The sequence below is a fragment of the Amblyomma americanum genome, chromosome 2, assembly GCF_052857255.1.
Source record: "Amblyomma americanum isolate KBUSLIRL-KWMA chromosome 2, ASM5285725v1, whole genome shotgun sequence".
Taxonomy (NCBI): Eukaryota; Metazoa; Arthropoda; class Arachnida; order Ixodida; family Ixodidae; genus Amblyomma; species Amblyomma americanum.
Window position 1 is genome coordinate 100,146,138 of NC_135498.1, and position 23,041 is coordinate 100,169,178.

The following is a 23,041-nucleotide window of genomic DNA, read 5'->3' on the forward strand; positions in this document are numbered from 1 at the left end:
ACACAGACGTGCAGACGGAGGCAGGACGTCGTTTGTCAGTCTAATAACGCAGTGAAGGCATGCCGTTTAAATTATACCTTAAACATTAAATAAACAAACAACATAAATTATAAACAAACAATTAATATTTAATTTATAAACGTGCAACACTTGGGCATAAAAGTTTTTTTTTTGTCACTAACATTCTGCGGACTGTCAATATGTCTGCCTACAGTGTTTTCGAGCGTGGCTGTAACATGTGGTCTTGTTTTGATTGAATAGCGCTGTTACGCCGCAGTCGCAATGTCTCGAATAGTCGTGAAAAATCTCCCGAAAAAGGTGGGCTGTTGTTTTGAGTGCACGACACGTTCTGTTTGCGTCCCTGTCTGCCCGCTTTGATAGCAATCTCAAAAATTCATCCGTCTTGCAGATCAAGGAGGATCGACTTCGGGAGTTCTTCTCGTCAAAGGGTACTGTCACTGACCTGCAGCTCAAGTACACGAAAGAAGGAGTCTTCCGGCGTTTCGCTTTCGTCGGATTCAAAGATGAGGCTCAAGCAGCCGCCGCCAAGGAGTTCTTCAACAATTCTTACCTCGACACCTCTAAGCTTCAGGTGTGTGCGCTTGGCTCTCTCTGTCTGTCACCCTGCCAGATGACATTTAACTCGAGCTATCTGAACTCGTTATTCAAATAGCAGTTAACACCATGATTTACAGAAATCGTTTCTTAAGCGTCGGGAGGACAGTTGCCTGCCGGATTAAATGTACCGACTTAGTTTCATATTGTCTCCGCACTGCGTCAAGCTCAGACTGGCGTAGGCAATGATCCTGCCACTGATCGCCGATAGACAAGAACATGTGTTCCACGCGGGAACAGTACTGCCTTCATCGTGTGTTATGGCCTGCTAATTGGTTATTTCGCGCAGGTGTTCAACTAAGGTGTGACGATGACCGACTTGGCTGCACCGGGCAGCGGCTTTTCCCTCGTTGGCGTTGCATAACCCTCCTCGCTGCGTTGCCCCTCTCCTCCTTTTCTATTCCCTCGCCTCCTCCTAGATTGTTTCACAACTCTTCGCTGCATTCCTCCGAGCAAAGCTCCTCTCCTCCTCCTCCTCTTATTTTGTTTCACAGCAATGAAAACGGATGCACTACGTTGAGGGAAGGTGGCTTCCTGGCCCTATGGGACTGGGATCGATCTAGGAGCTCTCACCCATGTGACGAAGGCTCGATGTCACCGGGGGTATCTGTTGCTAAACCATCCTCATCTCTTCAGATGATGCGGTTGTTGGGATCAGCTTCCTTTCTTTCCATCTTTTCTCTCATAACCCTTTTAACTCTCCGTGCGTTTTCCTTTTCATTCTTCCTTCAGCCGCAACAACGACAACCTTGAGTGAACATGAACCTTTTCGGAGGTATCGCTGATTTTCGTGCAAATTGCTTTTCATATGACAACAGTGATGACAGCAGTGGAGCAAGGAAATTGGCAGGGACAAAGCATGCAGCCTTGGCAGTGAAGCTATCATGCATTCAAGGCATCTGCTTTGTAATTGGGTACCCCAAATTTATGCCTGGTTCTAACCATCATGCCGCTTTATCGCGTTTAGTATGCAGAGGTTTCACCGAGATGTTTAAGAACTGTTTCACTTCACTTTAATACCTTATAGACCCTCGTGAGAGGGTCTTACAGAAGGGGTCAAGTTCTTATTGGTGAAAAATACATCAAATTGCATATATCAGCCTAACATGTTCATGATTTGCACTTGTGCATGATGCTCACTGCTGTATCCATAATGCTCAAAAATCTAGAGTGCAATAAGTACTTTGTTTGTTTATGCTACTTCTATCTGTAAAGACTTGGGGCGATTGAGAATATTGAAATGAAAGGAAAATATCTGCGCAATCTCTGAGAAAAGCATCCCAGCCATTTCGCACTTCTATGGTGTAGTTAACGTTGTGGGGAAGGCTTTCAGATAAGGACGGTTGACCCAGCTGTCGGACGTCTGAAAGCTCTGAAAAGGCCACAAAAGGCCTATGACGCACCTCAGTAATTGCTGACGTCAAGTGCAATGTAATTGTGACCAACATACTTAATGACAGAGAGCGCAAGCATCTCATTTCTCCATTATTCGCATCTGTAACAATGGTTGGATGCAGGCTAGTTGCTTTATTTCAAGTTCGAAGTTCTTATGCAACTACAGAACACAGACAAAGTAGACACTATAGCATAGCAGCATGCTAACATTTGATGCAGTAGCAACTTTAATTTCAAAACAAAAGCAGCGAAGACTGAGAAAATGACAATGAAGAAGTTTCTGGGACAGTCATCCAATGTGTTTCATGGTGCTCTGGTGTGTGCATCCGCTGTTCTTCAACCACACAAGGACTTCAAGCCTGTATGCGTTCTTTGGCCTGTCAGCTCTAGCCGTTTATGGCAGCTCCCGCTTTCATTTGTGATATGCAAGCCTTGCTTCTTCTTTTTGCCACCAGGTGGAGATATGTGCACCCCTGGGCGGCGCTGAGAAGCCGCGTTCGTGGAGCAAGTACTCTGCGGACAGCTCTGCTTACCTTCGGCTCCACCCAGAGGAGAAGAAGCCAAAGGTCAGTTATGAGCACATTTAGCACTGGGAGTACAGGGTCGATACTCCTGAATTATTAGTTATCGAGGCTATCACTTTTATTGGGTGGCAGTCCACCTTTTTCACTCAGCCACTTTACACATGCCTGCCTCTGTAATTCCTTTGCAGGAGGAATTATAGCAATGCTCAAAGTGATTGTTAGGGAATGTGGCCCTAGAACTTGCTGTTGACTGGTCAGGACAGTGAAGAATTTTTTTATTATCCCTATGGATGTACTTTGCAGCTATTCAAAGAAGGGCAGGGTGCTTGAGATTGAGAAGTTGTACAGGCAAAACCTTGACGCTGTTAGCAAGCAGTGCGTACTTCGGTGGTACAAGCTGGACAGAGAACATATATTTTACTCAATAGTGTGGTCCCTCACACTCTATACAAGAATGAGTGATGAGGATCCTATTAGCTTTAAAATTTGATAACAGCCAAGAAGTTGTTTTAAGGAGAGACAAATGAATGAATGTGGAAGAAATCATTAGGAGCATGGAACCACATTAGTTACTACATTAGTTATAATAGAAAGCAAGAAAGTGGTTTAGCTGACTAGTAGGTTGAGAACCATCACAATTAGAGGCATTCAAAATTGAGCTAAGTTCGGATCGACCCCCGACAGCAGTTTGGAGTCTCATTGCCATTTGGCCTGGATATTGTTAATTAGTCATTGGCCTTCGTATTGTTAGTGGTCTGCTACATTAAAATGAGGACTGTAAACATTTATCCCTCTATCTGTGTGCAAAACAAATCAGGAAGCAACCTTGCCGATCATTGCAAAGCATGTGATGCAAAGCAAAAGCAACCATGCTACCCTAAGATACAGAGTACTGAATTCTTAAGAGCGGCTAAAGATAAAATAGAGCTCAAAGTCATTGAGGCCTATTTTATTCGCAAGACTGGGCAGAAGTGTGTCAGCACACGACAGTGAGTTTGAATATCTGGAAGGTCATCTGTGGGGGCGTTTAATGTTGCATGTGTTAGTTTCTCTGCGTCATCAAAAATGTGTGTTTGTTTCTCGGTTTATGGTTTTTTTAACAGTTTGCACATTTAGTTTTAGGGTTCAGCCTATGCCATGTATTTGTTGGCTTTTAGAACCCTTGTTATTCACATGCATCACGATTTTAAAAATCATTACTTCACTGCCTTAGTCGCTTTTAAACCACAAGTATTTTGTGTGGGAGCCTTCTACACTCCAGTTTTTTTTTTTATTGGTTTTAACTTTTGCTTGAGCTTTAGGGCTTCAGTTTTTGTTTCCTTTTAAGCACCTTGTTGTTCACATGCATCATGAATTTAAATATTTTATTTCTTCATTGCCATAGTCTCATTTAAACCACTTATATTTTATGAAGGAGCCATCTACACTGCATTTTTAACATGTTTTCTGTTGATTCTCTCTGTTACTCCTTTTATCTTTTATTTGGTTTCGCTGTTTTAATTACCTTTTAGCAGTGTTATTTGTTCCTATGGAGATGGGCAGAGCAACCCTTTTCATGAAACTTAAAAACCACTGCAATTGAATGGTTCCTTTTTTTAAATATCTTTTTCAGTCCCTTTCCTCCTTCCTTTCTCTCTTTTTTACACTTCCCTGGCACCCAGTGTTCTGTCTAGAAGTTGTACATCTTGGCTATGCTTTCCATGTAATGCGCATGCATATCTTCTAGTTGTGGTTGCGTGTTTGCTATATAATTCCTGTGGTGAAGCCGTCCCGAAATAAAGTTGCAAGTCAGCGCCTGTCCTGTGTATTCTGTGTTGTCTTCGTCTGTCTAGCACTATGTATGCAAGAAATTTGAACCTGCTTGCCTTGAATTGGAAGTCTTTGCTCCTCCAAATGTAGCAACGTCATACAAGTTTTGGTTATTTCTGTGTAAATGAAAAATATAGAAATTAGTATAGATTTGTAGGATTTTTAATTACATAGAGTAATATGTGTTCTTACAGCAGTCATTAGATTTATTTTCCTGTATTGTCCAGAAGGTGCAGGAACCAAGAAAAAAATGTCTTGGACTGCAAAGGGCATAAATTTTGTCAAATAAAATTCTAAACTTGGAAAAGAGTGCTTTTTGCCATATATTTAGCTGTAAATTACATAGTGAGGTGGTCATATTAAAGATATGAAAAGCGGTATGTTGCTTAGAATTATTCAGTAAAAAAAAATTTTAAGAAGCTTTATTAGAACAATTTTTGCTTTCAATGAGAAAATAATTTTTATAGTTGAGCATCTGTGTCATACTCTGGCACTGCTCTGTGCTCGCTCTTCACTGCAATGCATGCTGCCGGCAGCAGCTGAATCATTTTGCAAGGTTGATAATATGTATGGGTCTCATGTAGTGGTTGAGAACTTATTGGAAAAGAAAGTTTATTGTGCGTTCACAGTGGCAATTGTTCACGGACTTCTGTTAGGGTAAATAGCATTGTCATTGCTGTCATAGTGTATGTCGTAACTGAAAACTCAAGCATTCATCTTTTTACAGAGGAGCATGGTAACAATAATAAAAATAATTATTATCATAACATTTAAGATGGGCTGTGCACAGCTGTTAGGCAAAATGATAAGTAAAGAAAGATGAGTATGCAGCCAGTGCTGAAATTTGGAGCATCTTTTGATGGTCATTTCGGCTTTTTTTTTTCTTTGCCTCTCTAGGAAGGTGACAACTCTCAGTCGTTGTTCCTTTGGAAAAACCAAGAACACTATTTTATTTCATTATTCATTAAAATCTGTTGTTAACATTTGGTGGTACGAAATGATGTTTGTTTTTCCTTTCTCTTGCAGCCAGTTAAGGAGAAGCCACCAAAGGAGAACTTTGCTGATGAATTTTTGAAAGATGTGAGTAGATTTTCTTAATTTTTCGCATGGCAATTGCACTGTTCACAGTTTGTTTAAAATTCTGGCATGCTCTTATTGGGGTTGCTTTTCATGCAATGCTGCTCACTCTTGATTGCACCACTGTAAGTATTTGCGAGTATGTTAGTGTTAACTTGGTAGTATTGCAAAAATTCAGTCTAATAAAAGAACAGCAGCAGCTATTTGCTATGCTGTTTCTAATTTTAATTTCATTCTCTATATTAGTGATCGCCTTTAAAGGTCTTCAATTTCACTGTTGGCACAGGTGCAGCTTTGCGCTTGATACCTGTTGTCAGGCGATGCCTCACGGGGCTATATTGGACTTAATATCTGCGTCCTGGTGGAAGTGCATCTTTCTATGAGCTATGGCCAATTAAGGAAACAGAAATGGAAAAGTCATGTTAGCCCTGCTTCACTCATGCTCACCACAGCAACGTGCAGGTTATTCCACTTCTACTTGAATGGTTGAAGCTGGCGCTGTTTTCATCTCGCCAATTTTTTCGCCAATTTTTTTAACCTGGTGTTCTTGCGCATGCGCAATTGCCATGTCTTCCAGCTGGAAGGCAACGAGGAGTTTGAGGAGTTCCTCCAGGTGCACGGAGCCCACAACAAAGCGGTCTGGACCAACGACACACGTGCCTCTTCGGATGGTGACGCCAAGAAGGCCAAGCCTGGCAAGGCTGCTGGGAAAGTCAAGGAAGAGGAGGAGGAGGAAGAAGATGATGATGATGAAGAGGAAGGTCAGTGCTCTTTCCTCATTTCAGTGCGGGTAGCATTGTAGCACTCTTCGCTGTAAACTTGTTCACTGTGCAGTCCAGTATTTGAGTGCCCAGATGTGTTAGGAACAGGCGGCTTGTGGTCTGAAAGGGGAAACCCCAGAAGCGTTTCTTACCAAAAAGATGGGAAACAAGTGTGTCAGCGTGCAGTCGATATCTTGAACAAAGAAAGAGGTGTATGTCCCTTTGGACAACCGCGTGCTGATAGCAGGCTTTGAATTTTGTGCCGTTTATTTGTGTACTTTTCAGCTGATGGCTCGGCGGTTTCCTCCATTGTTATGACTGCAGTTGCATGTGAATGTATCTCCGTGACTGCTCTGTCCCATTTCTGCACAATTATTTATGAGAATCAGGGTTCCTGTAGCACCGCAAGGCTTTCTGTAGTTGCAGGTACTCTATTTAATGGACGCAGTATAAAATGAAAGAATTTTGGAAAGAACCAACAAAATGATGGAAAGGATCAACTTTATTGAAACTTTTTTATTATGTTCTTTGACATACGAAGGCGTTTTTCTGGCATTATGTGCCGATTCTAGGTATGTTTGTGAGTAATATCACTATACTGCACACTGCATGCATTTTGTACATCAGGTCTCACTTGGAGTGCATGCAGCACATGGTTTATGCAGACCATTTTTCAGGAGTAACACGCATTTCGCTGTTTCCTCTCTCCATACCCAGGTGGTTCGGATGAGGGTCCCGACGACAGTAAGGTAAGCTAGCTTTCGTAAAGCAGGTCAGGATGGCTGACAGGCTTAATATATGCCGTATAGTCTCGTGTAAGGGCTGCTCCAATATATGGGTTGAACCGCTGTTTTGGACTAGATAATTGAGAAAAAAAATATGATTATACATTTTTTTTACATTCATATTGGGCCTGTGGTGAGTGGTTATGAAGCTCGGCTGCTGGCCCGAAAGATGCAAGTTCGATCCCGGCTGTGGCGGTCGAATTTCAATGGAGGCGAAATGCTAAAGGCCTGTGTACCGTGCGATGTCAGTGCACGTTAAAGAATCTCAGGTGGTCGAAATTTTCGGAGCCCTTCACTACGGCGTCCCTCATAGCCTGAGTCGCTTTGGGAGTTTAAACACCCATAAACCGTAAACCATATATGGGCTGCGCCTTCATAAGTCACGCCCGATTTTTAAAAAAGAAGTGCGGCCCTTGCACGAGTTTGTTTTTTATAGGCTTTGTTCCCTGTTTTGCAGTGAGGAGGTGCATTTCATAACAATCATGACGATGGCTCATGCTTTAACCTGTTAAGATGGCATAAGGCATGTGGCAGCTGCTGCTTGCATCAATTAGGGAGCTTAGTGAGCCTGAAAGAGCAGCACAACGAATCCATGCCTCCCTTTTAGAGACCCTTATGTAAAAGAATTTCGCTGCTGCTCAACGCATTGCTTTATTCATATTTCTCAAATTTTTTTCCAACTGCATGGCTAGGTCATTTAGCCAATGCAAATCTTTTGTGCTGGTTTGCATTGGAGCCTTGTTGTTAGTTAATGGGGCTAGTAAATGGATTCGAAGATTGCTGGTAAATGTGTTCAATATGTAGAATGAATGCTTTTGAGCATTCACACCAATTATGAGTCCGTGGAATGAAGCTGGAGATTTATTATTAATTTTTAAAAGCCCTATTTCTTTTTTTATTTGCGGGCCAATTGATCCGTGCATAGTTGCAGTTTTTGGAGCTTTACAGTATACATCACGACTATACTCTTCGTCAAAACTATACATCACGACTATGCTGATGTCGTGGTTAGTGACAAAAAGTATGGTGGAGCTGCCATAAAAACAACGTAAACCAATAAGCTCCTGCCTGTGCCACTACGTATAACAGGCTTCGTGGTTAGTGACAGGCTGAAGAATCAAAAACCACACTATTAAAATAATTTCACTCCGCGCGCAGACAGGAGCATCACGAAGCGTCTGCCGATTCAGAGGCAGAATCCACGTTTTCGTCCCAAAACTAGCCAATCCAAGTGCAAAACCACGTCTTCCCAGTGTTCCCATTGTAGACGAAGTGCTCTTTACGAAACTCGCACACACAGTGGCGCCAGCGTTCTCTCTGGGTAGTATCGAGAAACTCTGCGGACACAAGCACACTTCCGGTAGGGACGAAAGTCGTCTGCTCGTGTTGCTGCACGAACCCCTCGGACGCACGTGAGCTAGTTCAATGCATTTGCACACATGGTTCCGATTTCCTGGTGTCGCTCCAGGGCCATTATTGCCGACAACAACAGATGAGAAAGAAGAGAAAGGCAATGGCCAACCTACAGGGTCTATCCTGAAAGTAATGAGACAAGTCGTGGCGTGGCGCACGCATGCGCTAGACTGGGAAACCAGTTTTGGAGGAAGGAGGGGAACCTTCAGCATCACAATGCGACGAGCTCAGTTGGCTTCGAGCAGGCAAAGTGAGTGGTGTTTGAGCTTGTACCCCTCTTTCATCGCAGCATCAAGGAAAGCATGGACCAGACGTTGGAATACTGCTACGTGGTGAAGCTTTGCATTAAACTGATTAAATCACCTAATGAGACGTTCGAAGTGATCAAGACAGCATGCAGAAATGGTGGAATGTCCAGATTGCAAGTGTTCCAGTGCACAAAGCATTTACAAATGGTCGTGAAGACGTTCAGGACGACACAATCAACATAACCGTCCGTAACTATCGTCGACGGCCACCCGAACTGTTGCTCATCATGAACGTTATCACGGCCGTTTGTAATTGCTTTGTGCCATCCTAACACTTGCGATCCGGACAATGCATCATTCCCACATGCTGTCTTGATCATGCCAAATGTTTCGGTGGGTGACTTACTCAGATTAATGCAAAGCTTCACCACGTAGCACTGTTCCAGCATTCGCTCCATGATTTCCTCGACGCAGCAACGAAGCAGGGGTACACGCTCAAGCACGTCCACTCGCTTCGCCAGCTCGAAATCAACGCAGCTCGACTCATTGTGAAGCTGAAGGTTCCCCCTCCTTCCCCCCAAATTGGTTTCCCAATCTAGTGTTTGCGCTCGCCACGCCGCGACTTGTCTCATTACTTACAGGACAGCTCCTGTATGTGTACGTGGAAAGGCGATGCCCCAAGTGCGGGAAAATGAGTGCGACAACTGGAAGTCGGCAAACCTGGTGTCAACCTATAATGTATTCATGGGCCGGGCGCAGTCCCCAAGTTGTTTCCTTTATTTTCTTTTTCTTTTCTGCTCTCTCAGCATGCACAAATTGAGGGGGGTAGAGGAGGAGTTTAATTTTTAATCACTGATACCTTCACTGCTATGAGTCTAGCTAAAAAATTCTTGCAGTAGGATGATGCCTGATTGAATACCTATCACTCATAACCTCGGTAGATGTCATTTCCTAGTCCCTTTAATAAAGTGTGCATAGTGCATATGTGTGTCCAGGCAGGCTCTGCTTTCACCCACATTGATGCATTGTGGCATAGAAGCTTAATTCTTGTTCGGCAGCTTCAGCATAGACGTCATATGTGAAGTTGAGCTCTTGATGCCAATTTGAATGGGTGCATTAATCTTCTTTGAGGGCCTGTGAACATTAATTACGAGTGGCAGCCTTTGTTTGATAAAAACGCTTGATTTATTTGCTCAGCACATCGTTTTTTTATTTTGTGTATTTTGTGCGTGAGTTTTTAAGAGAGTTTCAGGGAGGAACCTTTGTGCTGTGCAACCTTCCTTTTGTTCTCCAGACAGTACAGAAGAATGTGAAGCAACAGGTTCCACAGCAGGTTCCACAGCAAAAGCCAAAGGTGGGAACATTCATAATGTGTTCAAGCCAAGTGGTGGCTGCATGATGTACTATCACGTTCAGGGTGGGCTACATCACGTGAGCAGTCGGGCAGGTGCTAGCGCGGTGTAGTTCATACTGAGTGCGATAGTACTTGTGCTTGCGTTAGAGTGCAGCTCCTAGGCACCCGTTCCTGCATTCCATGTTGACGACTGCAATGTGGTTTGCAGGAACAGGTGTCATGTTGGTAGGCAGTACCAGAGTGAAACGCCACATGCCATGGCGAGAGCGGAGGAGTGAACAACCAGAAGGGGGCTATTGCAGGAAGATCCTGTAAGGTGGCTAAGAGCTTAACACGCCACCTGCCACCGGTGGCAGGTGGAGTGTTAAGAGCTGCACTTAAGTTTCACATTGCCGACTATCGTAATCGTCTGTCCGTTCTTTTAATATATTTTTTGCCTTGATGGGAAACACTACCACAGTGGCACTATCACTATGGTAATTTTAAGTTTCTTCGTTATCTTTGGGGTCATTAGCACAGAAACTGAAGTGCTTGCGCTGAAAGCTTTACGAAGACTCTTGGATATAAGTATGGCTTGTTTGTTTTTACATTTGGCTTTGGAAATTGATTCTGAACACAGTTGTGCTTAATGGCCGGTTTTGCGGCATTACTCGCCTAAGTCATTAAAAATGAGCGGCGAAACTGTAGGGCATGAACCCAGCTGTGACAAAGTGATTCCTGCTCACTGTGTTAAAAGCGGTTGCCATCTGCAGTGGAAAGGTGAAATAAATAACCCTGCTACTGCTTCATGCAGGGCTGGTTTCCTTTTGTTCCCAGCAGATGGCGACATCGGTCTAGTAATGTGGCTGGACTTGCCATTGCATGGCTGAGTTTTCTCACTAAATGAGATTTTGTTGACTTAGTTTGCGGGGGTATAAAAATTGATGCCACATAAGTGCCTCTTTGCATCTTAGTTTTGTGCACCAATCATCAAATAGTTGTTCTTCACTGACATCTGGCACACAGTGTTTCTGACATGGTCCTCCTAAATGCAGCCTGTTGGAGAAGGAAGTTCTTGTTGTACACAAGTGATTAACGATCGCAAGGTGTTGTAACAGTAACTTGAGTTGCAGTTGCACCGGTTTCAATAGGGTAAGGCTCATGAAACTTGCACAATATGCTGACTTCATCTGCAGTTCAGGCGAAATGCTGGGCGGACAAAAGTGGCACACAGAATGAAAAGTGACAGCTTGGGTTTTAACACATGTGGGGCACTAATTGCCGCCCTAGCCACCACGCAGTTCTGGTCGTAATTCAAGCTACGGTCGTATATCATTACCGAGAGCCAGTAGACTGTTTAGGGAAGAGCTGTAGTAGGCACACAAGCAGAACAGGGCAGCCACAGCCTAGCCAACTAGCGCGCAAGCCGAGGGCAAGACGAGGAAGGCATGCGGGCGCCAGTGAACCCAGTCACCCCACAAGGTCCACCAAATGTTGCATGGCTGCCATTCGAAGATTGAGACATGATGACTGTTGGCAGCGAGGTGATTTTAATGGCCACCGGCATAGCACGAGCGCTCCATCCCGCGCCACAGCCAGCTTTGTCTTCTTCGTGACAATATATATGCAAAGAAATTTTTTGCACATAGCAGCGCTTATTATATGTTATATGTTTGTGCTTGAATGTCCTTAGATCAAGATGGTTTCGACCGTTTGTGGCCAACGCAAGAAATTTCCACATCAACGATTCGGTTGTTGCAGGTGTATTGTTACATATTTTTTCTTTGCTTCATTTTATGCTTGCAGCCCAAGCTTCCAGTGCAGGAGTTTTCCTTCACATTAAAAGTCAAGGGCCTGCCTTACAACTGTAAAAAGGTGGGTGTCCGTGGAGCCATGCAGTTCGTGATTGTAACCCAGAGCTGTGTATTTTACCTAAGCCTGTTCCTATACAGGCCATCGGTTGGCCTGTATTGTAGTGTTGCTACCTTCCAGAGCCTACTTTTTCTCTTCTGTTTTTGTCAGGGTTGATAGTCAGTGCTTTCCCGTCTACTCGTTTGTCCTTTGTTTGTTGTGCTGTGTTTAAGAATGTTGCACCAACTAGCTGAACTCCCCATGCTATTGCAGGTCACTCAGCATTGTTGGGGTTTGTGCGTTATCAATCAAGCCAAGTTGGTGTGGCGCTGTTTTGCAAATGTTTCAGTTTTTGTCATGATGCCAGTTGAGGTTCCTTAGCCAGCTATAAGTCAAAGGTGCTATGCAAAAAGCAAACAAACATCAATGCCCGTCATCGAAACCCAGCTTCATTAAGAATTAATAAAACATTGCCATAAAAGCTTTCACTTGACCGGTTCTTTGCATGCATTTCCTTCATCACCTGCTCTTTTAATAGCTTTTTTTTTCCTTGTCCTCTGTTTTCTCAGAAACAAATCAAGGACTTCTTCAAGCCTGCTAAAGTAGCGAGCCTGAGGCTTCCACCAAAGGTCAGAGGTGAGCTAAGTTATATCGTGCATCTAAACATGTGAGTAGACCTGCTCTTGTCTTTCCTTCTTGCTAGTTCTTCTTTCTTTGTGGAAAAAAGTGTCTGTGTGAGTCTTTCAAAAAGAGCGAACTCATTTTACATTATGTTATATATGGGGAAACCCATCACACAGCCTTGCAGAAAGAATGTCACAGCATAAAATTAGCACATGGAATCAACCGTGCCCATAGTGGGGACATTTGCTTTCTGTCAAGAGTGTGCATATGTACGCGTGTGGGCATGTGCGTGTGCTGGAGATATATTTTTTCTCCATGATTTTCACCACCAGGCATTGCCTACCTTGGCTTCAAAAAGGAGCAGGACATGAAGCAGGCTCTGAACAAGCACCACAGTTTCATGGGTAAGTAGTTCTCTGGGCAAAATTAAAAAGAAACTGTCCTTTGAAATCAAGCCTACTTTATTTGTTACTGCGGTAGTGCACTGGTAGTGGTTCAGCAGTTGGACGATCTGATAGTGTCCCGAGCTTTTTCAGAGGCCTTAAGTGCATGAAATCGGCTTTGTTTCTGTGTCAGCATGCAAACGTCATGAAGCTTTACTTTTCAATAGGCTGTTCAGAACTGTGCTTCTCATTTAACATTTATTTGCATTTTGTCCTCTCTTTACCTTTGGTGAAGAGAAGACAGCTTGAGATTTAAAGGGGTCAAACAGGGATTGTAGAGTGGTAAAAGGACAACATTATTAGAGAAAAAGGTGGGTTTAATGCTCCTAGAATGTTGAAAAGGCTAGCAAGTTATGTGTTTTTTGACGCACAATTATAAGCAAGTTTTCACATTTTGCAAAAAGTGCGCATAGTTATTGGTCTGTGACACAGTTGTTTAATGCTATGATGGTTCATGCCCAGCAAGCATCTTTTCTTTTGTATATACAGTAAGGCCTCATTGATACGTTTTTTTTAACTGCGGGGAAAACTTATGATCCGGGAAAACGTATGATCCAAACCGCCTGATTTTAAGAAATGTAACCGCTGAATGAGGTAAAATGACATTTATTGACAATTTCACTGTATAAAAATGTCGATTAGCATTTCTTGGCACAAGACCTGAACAGATCCTATTCCAGTGCTCGCTCAATTCAGTCCGCGTTCGCGCTGTCTTTAGCGTGGAAGGAAATTCGTAACACATCCGGTCCGTCGACAGCAGTGACGAAAGTAACCAAAATCTCTTCCTTGTCATTTTCGGATGTTTCGCTCCTTTGCATCCAAGTACCGTGGGAAAGCCACCGCCGCGGCTGATTGTCGCAGTGTTTCTGGTTTTTTTAAGCCGTTTCCCAGACCCGGCCCGTTCGTATATGAGCGCATCACTGTAGTGGTGATGGTGGTGCTTCGCCTCGCTGCATCGAGACACTGCAGAGAAGCCTCCATGGCGGGTGACTGCTGCAAAAAACATCTCGCGTGCCCACTCGTTGGGCCCACTTGTATGTTTGCAAATGTGCGGTTGGTCAATAGACGTATTATACGACCACAATTTGTCGAAATTTTGAACGTAGTAGTCGGGAAGTCGTGTTTTCCTGGTAACGTATTAACTGGGAAAAATATAGTGTGACTCTATGGGGCATTTCTAATGTCTGCGATTTTGAGCATACGAACCGGGAATGTATCAACGAGGTTTTACACTATATCTCCATTGTTTTTCACACATTTAGCTTTGCATACATTTAGTCTTGTGCACTGTTGTGGTTTTGTTCAGCTGGCATGTACGACACATACAGCACAAGAATCAGTTATGCTCTTGTCACGAGTATGAGGGCCTGCGAATAGGTTAAGAGAAGACAGAGACAAACTTTCTGATTGAGCATCGCATACGAGGCTGAACCAACAGAGGGGAAGCTGCCTTTGGCGTCTACAGCGGCGGAGCTGTCACTGGCGTCTGCATTGGTCGAGCGCTTCTGCGAGGAGGTCGGGGTCAAACCAAGACACGCTCTTGTTTCCACTCCCAGACAGTACTCCTGGGGCACTCGTTTTCTTGTTCTTTATATACCTGTATATACAAAAGAAGTGGGGAGGAGGAATCCCCACGTAAGGAGGTACACTTATCTTCGCATATCCTTTCCACAACCCCCGTGATGGCCTCACCCCCTCTGTCAGACTGAGCAGCAACTGCGTTCTTTTATTTTCTGCCAAACTTATAGGTGGCGTGCACCATGTTACACTCTGTTTACATCTCATGCTTTGTCAATTGGCCCAGCAATGCCTGAAGGCCTAGGAGTAGGTGAAAATTCATCCATTTTCCTAAATATAAGAAGACATGATAAATTTGAAACCTTACAATATTTACACTACAGTTAGACCATCCTATGAAATTTTGAAATAATCTTGAAAACACTAGAAAACTTGGAGCTTTTGTGGCACAGTCAGACTACTATACCCTCAAACTGATGTGGGGATTCTGGACACTCAACATACCCAGGTATTTTGGTTTCTTTTGTGAGGTATCAGGCTATGCAGTGAAAAAAAATCAGATTATAAAAAAGTCTTAGTTTCCTTTCAAGTGAAAGGCCATTATCAGCATGCATTTGTCCCTTGGAGACGAGTACTTTGTTCTATTACTCTAGCTGCCACTTACAGCTGTGAATTCCTCATGAGATATCTATGATGACACATGTTTTAGCCGGTGTAAAGGGTAAAGTGTAAAGGGAACAAACTGTAAAGCTGATGCACCAGTGTACACATCTGTATGAATGCTGTGAAGTGCGCGCTGCATTTCTAAAGGGTGAAACTTCATCGATTAAAAGAACAAAGAGGCATCAGGGCGGGAAAGGCGCAGTAATTTGGCTCACTCTCGGTGGACACGCTGCATGGTATGGTGCGTGGCCACCAATTGATTTTATTCTCTCTGTTCATAACATGCAATGCGATGAAGTGAGTTAAGTGCATTATCCTTAATTCATGGCATTTTGTTCCCTGGAAATGTAGGGCTTACTTTTAGCAGAATTTATCACCATCTAGCAGGTTTCGTTGCGTCTTTGGATCCTTGTTCATCTGTCCAGAACAGCCTGCCGCAATTTTTTTTTACTGATATGGCTCTTGGCTTTTTAGTGTTGGCTGCTACTGTTTTATAGCCTTTTGTCTTGTGACATTTATTAAATGACTGAATTGCACTGTGGAGCAAGCTGGTATTCGTGCAAATATCAGAAGGTGGGCTGTGCTTATTAAATGCACTAAACACGTGCATTAAGTTTCTTACTACAGTTGGTTGCGGATTGGTTTAAAAGGTGCGTTTGTTGTTGCACACTGTAAATATTTTGTAACCGCCGCGGTGCCACAGTGGTTATGGTGCTTGGCTGCTGGGCCGAAAAACGCGGGTTCGATCCCGGCCGCGGCAGTCGCATTTCGATGGAGGTGAAATGCTAGAGACCCATACACTGTGCAATTTCAGTGCATGTTAAAGAACCTCAGGTGGTCAAAATTGCCTGGTGCCCTCCACTACGACGGCCCTCATAGGCCGAGTTGCTTTGGGACGTTAAACCCCATAATCAAAACCTACAAATATTTTGTTGCACTCTTTTGTTTTTAATGAGTGGACGGTCCACTCAGTTAAAAGTATGATATGTATTCTTGTGGTGCCCCCTGTCCTCATCTTTCATTTATTGTGTCCAAACCTGGCTCTTTTGACATGGAAAAGACCACTGTTGCAGCTGCTTGTGCAGCATGCTGTACTATCAGCTGCCTCCAAGAGTTGCCAAGTCAGGGAACGGCATGGCCAACGGCCAGCAGAAAGAAGAAACTTCTGTTGTTTTCATTGCTTGCTGCTCTTGCGATTGTGTTTTTCTGAACCGTCTTCATTTGTCCCTCTCTTATTTCCATTCACTTTCAGCTGGCCACAGACTGGATGTCACCAAGTACACCAAGCAGGTGGCTCCTGAAAAAAAGTGGCGGCAGGTAAGCCTGCTTGACAGTGATCAGATTGCCTGCCTAGTGGCAAGCTCTGATGCACAAAACAAGCCCACAGTGTCTGCTGGGACAGCCGCGAGTGGTGCCATCGTTGCCGCTAATAACCATGCCTGTGCACTACTCTTTTGCTCCTATTTTCTTTTTTCTTTTTTTTTGGTGATTTCCATGTCTGAGAAAGTTTTGGGAAGTAACAGGCTATTTTGTCAGCTTGAAAATTTTGTTGGATAGGAAAAGAGTTGGTTTAGTTTCAGATGCATGCTTCGAGTCAGAATTTGCTTGTTTACCTGATGTGTTTACAGAACTGGACTGCATTGAACCTTGGCTATAATAGATTGTGTTGTCTGTTATAGTTTTTTCAACACATTTGTTGGCACAATGACAGGGGATCCTCTGAACTTTTTGTTTTTGTGATAAATTATTGTTCATTGTTTTTTTTTTGTTTTTTTACTGAGAGGGAAGGAAGAACAGGCCAATTTAAGTACAGTTTAAATGAGCACATTGTTGGGCGGGTCGATCGGTCACTGCTGCAAAGGTAACTGCGCACACGCAAACAAGAACAACAAGCACAGACTCGCGCCTGAACTTTCTTCGAAAAAACATGTTTTTTCAAACAAAATTCAGTCGCGAGTCTGCACAAGTCTGTGCCCTTCACGTCCTTGTTTGCATGTGCGCAGTTACCTTTGTGACAGTTTCATTGCTTTGTGTGCTTCTGCACTGTTTGCTTTAAAGGCCTCATTGTGTTATTTTTTTGTTTTTTGTTTTTTGTGGCTTGCAGTTTGAAGACTTGGGAAACCCACAGGAGTCATTGGCAGATGTAAGCTGACACCTCTAATTGAAGTTATTCTTACTTTCTACTGTTACAATTTAATGTTTCAATGCCTCGAAAGTCTTGTTACCACATATCTGTGGTATGTACAGTGCTTTGTTTCACCGAGAGAATTGAGAGCAGTTGGTTTTCATGTAAAATGAAGGGAATATTCAAATTAAAAAAAAAAAAAACGCGACAGTTTGGGGTTTTCATGTCTAAGATGCTACAATTTCATTGCAGACCGGGCGGATTTTCATTCGAAACCTGTCCTACGCTCTCACGGAGGATGAACTGGAGGCACTGTTCAAGAAATATGGTATGCCCCAGTTTTTCCTTTCTCTTACTTTTCCCCCTCTCTCTCTCTCCATTTTCTATTTGCTGCATCTCTTCAGTGAAAGAGTGCCATGGAACAACGTGCACAGTAAAGACTTCTAGCCGAAGTCACTTACCTATGTTTTGGGCATAGTATGTTAGGGCATTGTGACGGGCCTGCTGTGGTATAAAAAGCAAGCTGCTGTAGTGGCTAGTGTATTTGCCTCTTGTGTGTTCTGCATCACGTACCCATTGCTAAAGGGAGAGAAAAGTTTACTTGCAAGGAAAGGTAGAAAGGTCAGGCTGAGTCAGTGCTTCCTTTAGTACAGTGCCTGCAGCGCTGTGCCCTTAGCGTTGCGGTTGTTCGCTGTTTTACTGAAGGACTATGTGATGGTTCAGGCCAACTACTCCACCCTGTAAGATTTATTTTTTTAGAATTATTGTCTGTAGATATTATTGATAGGTAGTTTTTCATGGTTGTTCAAAAAATACTTCCGTTAATATGACTTCCATCGTTATGGTGATGGCAAAGTAAAGTAGTCCCATAAAAGAACACGGTCTGAGTGTTCTCTAGACAGAGTTTGAGAGTGACATGTGCCTATGATACTAGTTTTATCCCTTCGAATACTGCCGACCGAGCATGGCTGCTGTCGCCTGCATGCAGGGCCCCTTGAGGAAGTGCATCTGTCCATCGACCGAGTGACACGCAAGCCCAAGGGGTTCGCGTTCGTCAGCTTCCTCTTTCCTGAGCATGCGATCAAGGCCTTCACCGAGCTCGATGGCCAAATGCTTCAGGTTGGTGATTAGCACGGCTTCTCAGAAAACAAGAGTGCATTTTTAGTGGGGGGGGGGGGACTACTTTAGCGCACATTTTGTTTTGTGAAATAGCAGTTGGGAAAGCTGTAGGTGGGGGCCTTCAAATGAACCTCACAGCTTGTTATTGTCAAACATCCTGTAAACATTTTAATCTCTCAAATGGCATCATCTAAGCTCATGTGTGCAACACTGGCAACCCCTATGAGCACTTGCATGTCGGGAAATGGCGTGGAGAAGCCTAAATGACAGTTCTTGCTGTTTCGTGGGCCAAGGGGACCTGGTCTGCTAGATTGAGCAGTCGAGTCCTCTTGTAATGGCCCCATTTATATCAATTGCTCACTTACTACAAATGACAGCAGTGTGGCCGTCACGATGCACATGAGTGCTGCGGCAGCAAGTTTTACATGGGGCAAATATGCGCAGACATGAGACTCAGTACAAACAGATGAAGGTGCCACAGGCTTTACTGCATTCCACTGTGGGCAATACGTGAGTGTTAAAATCTCAGTGGCTTTCACTTTCTGCTCAAGGAGTGGTAAAACGAAGCAGGCTATGCTAACTCAAGGAAAAGAGAGTCTGCCGTGTGTGCAAACTTTCTTTTGTGGACGTGTTGAGATATTTGCCATATAAACGCCGATTATAATTCGACTTTTGTTCTTAACTTTCCATCGAAAAATGACCTTCCAAAGTTGGAGGGGTTGACTTATAAACAGAGTCAACCTAAACCTATACGCGGAGTCGTAAGGTCAACCTATATGTTGGGTCAGAAGTACTTATTTACTCTCATAATGAATTCACCGCCTACTTTTGTCGTTGAAAATTTAGTTTTTTTATAAAGCGTTAGCGTTTCTTAATATATTCCTCAGTTTCATGCCACCTGCAGTGCAGACCTTGTTAGCACGCCAAGATGCTGTGCGTCAATAAAGTTGTGATGTGTTTATCTTTTGATGAGAGTTTCTGCGAGGATGGCATGCTCGGAAAACTTGGCAGAGCGCCAAGACACTCTGTGCCATTGATAGTAGCACTGGCATCAGGGGAGTGCCGGCTGCCAACTGACACGGTCTGGGCGGCGTTTTTTCACGTGCAGCATCGTGGCACCGCTTCTGACGACCAGCAGCCGCAGGGCTGCAGGGTGAGGCAGTGTCAGCCTATATTCGGAGTCAAAGTTTTTTTTTTTGCGCAAAGGGGTTCGCGATTTTGGGTTCTGCTTATAATCTCAGTCAACTTATAATCGGCAATATACAGTGCCTATGTGTACGAGGTAGACTGTTGTTTTTGTATTGATTTGATGTGGCATTGCTTATAACATGTGTATTGTTTTGCTTAGAGTGCAGTTGTAAGGTTTGGTGTCATAATGGGATTGTGTCTGAACAGGGGAGACTCCTCCATTTGTTGCCAGCTAAGGCCAAGAAGTCTGAGCAAGAGGATGGGGAAGGCCCAGGTGAGTTCTGTGTGTGTGTTGTTCGTGTGTGCATGTCTGTGTTGTTCATGTACGTGTGCACGTGTGTGACACACTTGCGGTTTATTTACACAGCTGGGATGATATGTCCCTGGAAAGCCAGACAGGTGCGGAAGAAGAAATATACTTTTTCTCAGTTTATCCCAATAAGGGAGGGCTGATAATAAGGGTGTTCTGTTTTTCAGCACTTCTTTTCATGGCCTTAGGTTAGCTGCACTGCTGGAAATGCACACTGTTAAAGTTAAGATCTGTTGCTCCAACCTAATGTGTCATTGCATTGCCTGATGTACTACCTCAATGGAAAAAAACGTGAACAACTCGGCACCAACACGCTCCGCTGTTTCAATTTCTTTTCACTGCGCTTTTACTTCGGCGACAGCAAAAAGACCCTAGACTCGTCCATGATACATTCTAGACGACTCTAACATCTTTTTCGTACCACCCAGGTAAAAACGCGATGAAAATAAATTCCAACAGCAGGGCGTGTTGGCACCGAGTTGTTCACGTTTCTTTCCATCGAGGTAGTACAACTATCTTTGGTTGGGGTTTTGTTGCAGACCTGTCTCATTGGTAATGTTTTTATTGCAGTATGTGCGCAGTGAACTTTCTGTCATAAATTGTTGCGAAAAACTCTGCCTTGTCTTTGTCCTTATATTAACGTTTTCTCAGCATTATCTTTGTCTCTGCTGGATAGAGATAATGCTCTCCATGTGGGCCTGAGGAACATGCGAACTGGGGTTTGAGTTTTCTTAAGAAAGCACGATCATCAAAGACTAGGAATACACATTTGTTCTTGTATTTTATTCTATTCTAGTCTATCCCATTCTATTGATAGTGCCAGCCAAGTATGTTCAGGAGGGGCCACACTTACTGTGAATTGTGAGGCACTGTGTGGTACAGCCTTCGCTGTCACATCTATGCTTTTGGAGAAGATGGAGAAAATTGCAAGTTTCTTTAGCACAGGACATTGCTCACATTCTTGGGTTGTTCTTGCGGCAAAAGTCCTGCAGCATGTCCCTGTACTTTGGAACCTTGTCACTTTTACTACCGCCCTGTTCCTTCTTTGTTTAGTAGGCAGGAGTTTATCCAGTACGTTTCTTTTCAAGTTCCACTGGGTTTGAGCTCCTGTGTGTTGTCATGCAGGTTGCAGGCAGGTTGCAAAATGGGACTCTTGCACTAGATATAAAAACGTTGAGCAGCTGTGTGGTGATGTGAAAAAAGCTACATTGTTACGTCTCACGTGACATGGCCTGTTTGAACTTGTGTGACGGCAATGTTGAAAGAAGTACAGGAGGTGCAGCAAAGGCTTCTCTGTGCCCTGTGCTGGCAACAATCTCAAGTGCTGTCCAGCAACGTGCCAACATCCATCACAAACCTATCACTTTTTTTTTTTTTCTGTGCTTTATAGAGCCAAAGTCCTTCAAAGACAAGAAAGAAGCTGAGCTCAAGAAGGCCAGTGGGAAGTAAGTTACTGATTCATTTAGAGGACCTCAATTGCATAGGGACATTGCTGTGCTTCCAATCTGCTCATGCCTACCTGAGCACAAACTGGTGAGGCGTGTGGTGGTTATCGTGTCTCTGTTGATCCTTGATCAGAATAGACCTATGTATATACCTTGATACCTATAGACATTGATGGAATAGACCTATGGTCAGGAATCTGTATCAGGTGTCCTTAACTGGGACCATCATTTCACTACCGACCTGTTATGATAATGAGGACTTTGATGAGGACTTTGATGTACAAGACGTAGACAGACACATAAATAATGTAATGAATGTAGCTTGGGTTGTTTTACCCCTGAGCAAAATGTTTTTTTGTGTGTGTGTTTGTTTGCCCCCTATAAAGTTGTGAGCGAACAGTGTGGGCAACAGAATGGCTGACGCTCCATTTGGCGAGCAGTTGTAATAGAACTTGTGAGCGAACTTGTACTACTACGTATTCTGAAAACTTATTATTACAAATGAGGCTCAGTACTGTGCATGCGCTACAGGTTACGTGAGTGTCCTTGACGTGGAACCATTGTTTCCTTCTTAAAGACATTCTGAAGGAGTAGCCACTGTTGCTGAAGAGTGGAAGCGTGTTACATGTCCTCCTTTTTCAGGGGCCACAATTGGAACACCCTGTTCCTGGGAGCCAACGCCCTGGCTGACGTCATGGCCGAACGTTATGACACCTCCAAGCAAGAACTGCTTGGCACGGTGAGATGACATCCATGCGCTGTCTAGTTATGCTCATTCTCTGAAAGTTCGAGCTTTTGAAATTTTGTGTGTGCAGCTGGCAAGCTCTGGTTTTACTGTATTTACTCACGTAATGAACCCCCTCGCATAAAAAACCCACCCTCCACTTTTATAGTTAAGAATTTACTTTTTTTTTTTTAACATCGTGTAAAAAATGCGCACCCAAACTTCAGGGCCAGTGTTTAGTATGTTTGCTTTATATCACTGAGATTGGGTGGTGCCATTGTCTATTATGAAATTATTGGATTGTGCCATAATACAGCGAACAATAGACACCTTTTGAAGCCAGCGGTGCTAAACTCTGGTGGTATGAGCGTGGATGACACAGGGATGCAATTTGTCGACTGCCCACTTTTGTTGATGGACAGGCGTCCTCCGTACGCCCCTCTCACAATTTGCTTGGCTGTTGCTGCTTTGGGAAACAGGCCTTATCTTCATATTTTCCGTCTACAAACCCATGAGCAGAGTGGCTGTATGTATGTCAGCGGTGGGATTGGCCAAATTTCCAGATGCGTATCAGAGCTCTAGTACAAAAACTTTTCAATGTAAGCAGTGACATGTACAATCTTGGTCAAAAGTCTTCAGGCCAAAGGCTTTTCGCTTCAGTCGCATAAGAGCCATTATGGCACTATTAAAGACTGAATTGCCTTGAAATGCTAACAGAAGGTTTCTTGCGGTAGAGAAGCGTCCTGCTTGACTTGTGTTTTGAATGATTCCCTATATGGAGCATTCTAGGAACATTCATTTCACTGCAGTTGAACACTGTGGCCTTAAGACTTTTGATTAAGACTGTACACGGTACCTGTTGGAGTTTGTTGTGCTGCATGAAACATGTTTTGCTAGGTCGACAGTTTCAGAAATTCATGAGGTTCATAAGCTTTTCTCAGTTTTAAAAGCAATGTTATTTTTCTAAGATTCCCCGTGTCTTCCACTCACTGCTCAGAGGCACTGTGAAGGGCAGAAAGTGAGCAATTTGAAGAGAAGACAACAAAATTAATGCTATAAAGAATGTTCCTT

At 43.6% G+C, this 23,041-nt stretch overlaps 1 protein-coding gene across 1 annotated transcript in view; it reads left to right on the forward strand.

The window, feature by feature from the left end:
- The first annotated feature begins 194 nt into the window (after positions 1–194).
- LOC144121669 (putative RNA-binding protein 19) overlaps positions 195–23,041 on the forward strand; it is an 88,702-nt gene continuing 65,855 nt past the window's right edge. The window contains exons 1-17 of the mRNA XM_077655004.1: positions 195–318; positions 410–592; positions 2,466–2,576; positions 5,370–5,423; positions 5,998–6,181; positions 6,899–6,930; positions 9,922–9,981; positions 11,767–11,835; positions 12,381–12,447; positions 12,768–12,839; positions 16,312–16,376; positions 17,164–17,202; positions 17,437–17,512; positions 18,173–18,303; positions 19,699–19,765; positions 21,192–21,246; positions 21,889–21,985. Coding sequence (XP_077511130.1) covers positions 283–318; positions 410–592; positions 2,466–2,576; positions 5,370–5,423; positions 5,998–6,181; positions 6,899–6,930; positions 9,922–9,981; positions 11,767–11,835; positions 12,381–12,447; positions 12,768–12,839; positions 16,312–16,376; positions 17,164–17,202; positions 17,437–17,512; positions 18,173–18,303; positions 19,699–19,765; positions 21,192–21,246; positions 21,889–21,985 — 1,398 coding nt within the window. The 5' untranslated portion in view covers positions 195–282. The remainder of the gene's footprint in view (positions 319–409; positions 593–2,465; positions 2,577–5,369; positions 5,424–5,997; positions 6,182–6,898; positions 6,931–9,921; positions 9,982–11,766; positions 11,836–12,380; positions 12,448–12,767; positions 12,840–16,311; positions 16,377–17,163; positions 17,203–17,436; positions 17,513–18,172; positions 18,304–19,698; positions 19,766–21,191; positions 21,247–21,888; positions 21,986–23,041) is intronic.